At 42.4% G+C, this 6,686-nt stretch overlaps 1 protein-coding gene across 2 annotated transcripts in view; it reads left to right on the top strand.

The window, feature by feature from the left end:
- Positions 1 to 6,686, top strand: part of LOC107075592 (tumor necrosis factor receptor superfamily member 21) — a 39,709-nt gene that overhangs the window by 9,018 nt on the left and 24,005 nt on the right. Inside the window, exon 1 of one of the 2 annotated variants that reach the window (XM_015337306.2) lies at positions 4,135 to 5,012. The exons of the other annotated variant lie outside the window; for it this stretch is intronic. Within the exon in view, the coding sequence (XP_015192792.2) occupies positions 4,944 to 5,012 (69 nt within the window). The 5' untranslated portion in view covers positions 4,135 to 4,943. Of the gene's footprint in view, positions 1 to 4,134; positions 5,013 to 6,686 lie in introns of those variants that run through there. 2 annotated transcript variants of the gene reach the window in all.

The following is a 6,686-nucleotide window of genomic DNA, read 5'->3' as shown; positions in this document are numbered from 1 at the left end:
GTTGTTTCCCTCTGGCTTTCTAGGCACCTTGTAATGTTTGTCTATTAATGATGTGCCGACACAGGCAGGGATGATACTGTCAAACGCAAACAAACATTCCCTGTGCTGCATGGGCTCATAGATCACATTCAACCAAGGGATTAAAAAAGAAGCTACAGTAAGTGTGAGGAGAACCGACACCCAGCCTCTGTCTATCGTTTAATTCTGATTATATAGCAAAAAAACTGTTTGTCATGACTCATCTATGGGTTCTGCGACGTCATAAAGAGAAGAATGAGAAAGTGCAGACAAGTGCCTCTGATACACATACCCCTGAGCCTGCTGACACCACATGGGTATCACTGGACTAAAACATCTCTGGCTGATTCCATCCTACACTCAGCCCAGTACACCTGAATCCTAGGGCCTACCTGTGCCCAGGTGAGCACCTTTACCAATTGAACTGCTTGTACAACCCCCTCTTGCTGGTTTCTAATGCCAGCATACAGATCAATGTAAGAGCTCAATGAGCCAGACTAACAGTTCAGTTGGGAGGAATACCACAGAACACTGGAGTCCTTCGGGAGTTTGGCAATACTGCTAAAGGGAAAATTGGGTTTCTCTTGTACGAGACGTTTGAACTCTGCCTCCTGGGTCAGAATTTCCAAACCATTGCCAGGTATGGTGATTAGGGAAATTGTGCTGGAAGACAAAAGCTGTCCTTTGGATGATATCAAGGCCCTGTGGATCTAGTGTCTTGGCTAAATTGCACTACAGGTTGGCTCAGTCTGTCCTCCAGCAATTGTCCCATTATCCCATCCCGATCATCAATTAAACTGGTTTCATTTCTGCACCTGCCCATGTGTGCAGTGCCATTTTAAAGGGGTAACCCTGTGGGGTACCCTCCACTCCTTTTGGTAAAGAGTTTTGGGATGAAATGCCATTAATACATTGATCTCATCTCAGTTTGGCCAAAAATGTGTATGGTGAAAATAAATAGTTTCAATTTTGTATTTAATTTCACTCCTTGGTGCTGTAAATCTCTTCGGTGGGTAAACAAGCCTAGACAGGTTTGATTTGCACCGAGGTCAAAGACACTCAAGTGTCCTGAAAATGTATTTCCTGTATATTAGCAGGATTCTTAGAATACAGTATTTCTCATTCTAGCCGCCGTTTTCCCCCTTGCTAATTACAGAAAAAAGGAAAGTGTAATTGGGGACATTTTGTGCTATGGCATCTTGTACAGTAAGACTGCGGGTTTCTGTGAAGCTGTATGTTAACTTGTCTCTGTGGGATTCCTAGTGATCTGTATCTTGTGTGGAATTCTGTGCGCTTCAGTCATTCCTGTAAGCTTTGTATTGGTAAACAAGTCATTCCTGTAAGCTTTGTATTGGTAAACAAAGTAAACAATTTTTAAAGTAAAAAGCCTTTTGAAATGTATTCAAATACTTGAATGCCCCATTTCTTTCACTTCTTTTGAATGAAAGATCTCATGTGTTGTGGTCAATATTAAAACCTCAAGGGATTTTGTTTCTGCCCATAGGTCATTAACACATGTGAACACCATCAAGAGGGGTGGTCCCTGCTTCTATACCGACATAATTCCTGGAATCTTGACTGATTCGTTTTTTTGCTTTGGGCTAAAAAATATAAACTTTTTTTGAACTTGTGGTTTTGCATCTTGGAACACAGTAACGTGTGAATGAATGATATTGTGTTTGCTGTTTGATAGTCTTTTCACTTCTCCATTTGTGTGCCTGAGCAAGGCCAACATTTCAGCGAGGTGTTTGATGTTTTCTGGGTGCAGAATGTTTTTTTTTCTCAGTCAGATTTATCTGAAAAGCAGGTAATCAAAGTTATACCTTCCGCCCGTCTTCAAAGTTTCTGTCCAGTTGTTACAATCCAGTTAAAACAACAGCAGGTTGTATCCTCATTTTAAAATCTAGACCAGCTTTGCTAATGATAATTTTACTATAAAAGTCCAAGATTGATAATATTGAAGATTCCTCTGCATAAACTCCTGTCTGTCAGAGATAGCAGAAAAATGGTTGCTGAACATCCATGAAAAAGCAGATTATTTAATGGTATTGTAACGCTTACGGCCGACAGGCACTGTGTAAGAGCAGGCGTACCAGAGCAGGTGACGTCACCGCCCTTCCCTGTGATAGCAGGACTACAGCTACTGGGCTGTGCAGAGATCTCTCTTTGGTTCACCGGGCTGGGTCGCTGCTGAGTGACGCGGGAGTCCCGGGTTCGAGCCCCCGACGGTGGGGGGGCCGACCTAATGCGGCAAGGGCGCCCGCCTGAGCCCCCGTTGCGTTACAGTATGTTGTCCATTATATACTTCTAGTTCCATTTTGTACGGAGCGATGACTTTAAGCAACAGATAACACCGAAGGCATTACAAAGTGTTACTTTTATTCCGCTTGCTTTCATTTGTGCCTCATTTTTACCGTGTTGCATCACAGCACAAGACAGTTCGAGTCGTGCGCAAATGGCCAGGATAGATTCGCATGCCTGGCTTCAGTACTTCTCTATCCATGGGCTGCCTGTCTTCAGACTTCCGTCACTCACTACTCACTTAACGACTTGCCTTCTGTACACACCTTACCTGCTCTTCTGCAGGATGCGCTTTCAGACTCAGTGCCGGGGAGCGTGGGCGAGTTGACATATAGACTTACGGGGAATTCTAAAGTTTTATCGACCTCACCATAACATTCAAAAGAACACGTTTTCCTTCAAAATTATCACGATCATTATTAGCTGTCGTCGTCGCCGCGGCGGTGTTATTTTAAACCGAACTTTTATTTCAAAAGGTATATAAACAAAGGCTTTAACACGCTTTCGTTGTTTAGCATTTTTTAGCTGTACAGTAAGTAGGAGAAAACTAAAAATACGCCTATTACAAGAATGTTAAGAAACTCCTTAAATTAATAAACTCGCATTGTGATTTTTGAACTATCATTCTTTAAGCAAAGCGTGACTTTCATATTCATTTTATGATATACATATAGCTTTTTCAAGTATGAATGTGAGACTGAACACTGAAAACAAAACACGATGCACTAACAACAGTCGATCGAAATTACTTCGCTTTAATAATAATAATACACCAGACTCCGGGAAATTCCTCCTGGTCTCTGACAAAAATCGTAACCTCTTTCTGAATAAAAGTACGACTATAACGCCCACATGCTCCCAGCCTCATACTGCGGCCGTAAGTTCGACTTCACCTGCAGATACATTTGCTGAAAGCGTTGTATGATGCGCATGAAAAATACGTTTCCCAGAGTGCTCAAAAGAATGTAAAATTCCCAGCAGTACATGCTGGGAGGTGTAGTTTATCAATATCGATGCATCTGGTGGTACTTGTAATGTGTCACAGCTGCGCAACTCAAGATAAACGAACCTGCAAAAATGACATCTCACGCTCGCATAGGAATTCTTAAATTAGCTTCACTTTATACCGTCTCTGACTTATTTTCTCTTCTGATGGAGGAAGGGGCATGTAAAACGCTTCGTGAATTATTTTCTTTGAAAGGTACTTTGAAAATAATTTTGCGCCAGAACATACCAAAAATAAGTACTTTATATGCACGGGCTGACTCGCAGTGATCCGTTTTATTGACGGAATTTCCATCCATCATTAGTAATCCGCCTCTTGCGACCAGCTCAAATTTGGGACGTCAGGATCGCTTACGGAATGTAAGATATAGTTTAAGGATGAGAGGCTGTATGGTACTTTTCATTACAGACCTGCGACCGCACAGTAGTGCTGTTATTCGTGTGAAAGTTAGCTGTCACATGCACGCACCCGATTCTCCAGTGACCAGAGCTCTGCTACGCTCTGTACTTAACAGTTTGCTGAAACCTCTACGCTTTTTGGCAAAGGTTGTGGTTTTGAACTTTCGGGTCTAGAGTTTAAATCGCTGTCGGGACGGTACGAGGTAGAAATCACTATTGATAAATGCTCTTTTTCTAGATCAATAGGTACATGCTCTGTTGTATAAATTGCTGAGCTTTCCTGTTCGTCACTGTACATGCGATTTCTTAATTGAATTATCGGGCTAAATAAAGGATTCTGTGTATGTCCACTGCTTTAAGTTTTCGATAAAAGGGTTTCGATCCCTATGTCCACGTAAAAAAAGTAACAGGCCTTGATGCTTCTACTTCTTTTACGTATTTATATCTAAAACTACATCTCTCTATTAACTAACCTTTTCTTTTTCCTAACTATGTAGCGCTGTCACTGACTGATTCTGTCTGTGTGAAGTTTGCATGTTCTCTCCTACGTGTTCGCTAATGTTATCTCCGGGTGCTCTCTGCGCCGCAAAACTTAATGCATGGTTTAAAGATGTTCCATAATTATGGAATGTAAGTTTCATTTTTTCCATTATTAGTGATTGTGCATCAGATGATGCCGAGAATGACGATTTTTTTTTTGCTTCGGTATCGATCGATGGTTTCAGAATTTCGTCAGTTGCACATGTCCATTAACGCACAAAAGGACCAGGTACACTATCTCAAAAGCGCGTAAGACACCGTACTCTCCATCTCCTTCTCTCCCCGTAGCGATGTCCAAAGTTCCCCGAAGTCCCCGTGATACCTGAAAAGTTTTGCCGATGTGACTTTTTCCTGAGCAGGGCTTAATACTGGTCCCCATCTTTCATTGATCAGTCATCTTGTACCGCCCACGCGGCACAATACAAATAAGCTCTATGGCCGGGATGTTTAACAGACAGCTCGCCTGACTCGCTGAGGACCACACTTGAGAACTTTTTGTAGATGTAATTAGGGCTTTTGCATACTATTAAATATGACTGAAACCTACGGCCGAAGGATTTTAAGTGCACTTAAATAAATGAAAATATTTCATTTTAAGGAAAAATAATCCGTCTGGATATATGCTAATGAAAGCATATTACGCGCCTGTTTGGACTGATTTCTGATTTGTCTAGATCGCCATGGGCTCCCGCCGCTCTTTCCCACTACCTCTGATAATCGTCCTGCCGTTCTCCAGTCTGCTCAGCGTGGTAAGTCACTGTGTTTGACCTGGCGCGTAGCTTGCGCCGACCTGCCTTGAACGAGTTATCAATGAATGGCACACCTGCTCTCCTTGAGCGTTAACGATGTGTTGCAGTTTCAATTTGAAAAGCAAATGAGTTTCGTCTGAAAACAATGTTGATTTGGGACGAGCGTGAATTGCATGACTCCGTTGTGATTTAGAGGTGGACAGCAGCTTCGGGTCTGTTAACTTTCAATTAAAAAAAAGTTTGCAATTCGTTTCTGTTACCTCGGTGTGCAGATTGACATTTCAGAAATGATTCTGCGACAGGTCGGAGAGACTGAATTCTTTGCTGTTTTAGCCATCCTGTTGCAGCGTTTGTGTTCTGCATCGCGTTATTGTAACGCCAGAAGCCTTTAATTACTGTAAGGCAACGGGGTAAATTCATCTGGAAATTTTCGGCTTGTGTGCGGAGTATTTCCTGTTAAACCTGCGCGATGTTCCTGGCGCGATGTTTCGCTTCTGTGATTCACATAAGGACTATACACAGGTGATCGGCTGAACACAACACTATCCTGTGAAACGATGTCAGTGCATTTCGTTGTAGTGCAACATGAGTCTGGTCGGAGTCTTGTAGCTGTTAGTAAGGTGTTCAAATCGTAAGAGCTTTGGAAGTTTTTTTAATTCTAATTTTAGCAGCACTTAAGGAAGTTTTGTGCGTCTTTTCGTTATGACTTCCTTTCATGACAAAAACGTTATTACCTTTATCAGGATACATATGTGTATGCATTCTGGTGATAGTGGTGGTTTTTTTTGCAAATTTCCCCTAAGCAGATCGACTGGCAGTGACAAGCTGGTCGCCTGAGGTAGGGAATTAATGACTGTGAAAATATACCGACGGTATTTTAGTTTAAAATATGCTCGAATGCTAAGTATTTTTCCCTGCCACTCCATGACAGAAATCAGAATTGACCCTATCTCTGTTTTTATCTTTTTCCTTACCTCTTGAGTCATTATGGTCCCGTAAACAAGCCGTCGGTTATAATAAACAAGGTCGCTATTACTTTGCATCATGACCATCCGGATTCATACCGTTAACTTAACGGATTAAGTTATAGACTGTGGGAAATCAATGAGGAGCGCTCTGAGTCAAGATGTGCTTCTTCATTGAGAGGAATTATGTAATTAGAGTATTGGTAAACTGATTTTTTTTTCAAAATCACACAGAGGATTAAAGTTAAGTTTCCATACAGCCCCAATTTGACCTTGTTCTTGAAATTCACATTATTGCACGCTGTAAGAAGGTATAGGACAGTTCACGCCTGAGCCTGTCAGGAGGTTCATTCATCCATTCATTCCTTTTCAAACTGCTTCATCCAGTTCAGGGTTGCAGGGCAGCCTATCCCACAAAGCAACAGGTGCAAGCCAGGACACACCCTGGATGGGACGCTTGTCCATCACAGGGCACATATAGACACGGAGACACACTCACACCAGGGCCAGTTCTCCCAGAAGTCAGTTAACCCACCAGCATGTCTTTGGACTGTGGGAGGAAACTGGAGCACCCGGAGGAAACCTACCTGAACGCAGGGGGAACATACAGTACAAACTCCAGGCAAGATGGCACCCTAGGGCCCCAGCACTGTGAGGAAGCAATGCTAACCTCTGCACCACAGGTGGTTCTTGATGCATAGTAAAAGAT

This window comes from Lepisosteus oculatus, chromosome 25, assembly GCF_040954835.1.
Source record: "Lepisosteus oculatus isolate fLepOcu1 chromosome 25, fLepOcu1.hap2, whole genome shotgun sequence".
Taxonomy (NCBI): domain Eukaryota; kingdom Metazoa; phylum Chordata; class Actinopteri; order Semionotiformes; family Lepisosteidae; genus Lepisosteus; species Lepisosteus oculatus.
Note: the sequence above shows the minus strand (reverse complement) of the source record. Positions and strands in the feature narration are given on the sequence as shown.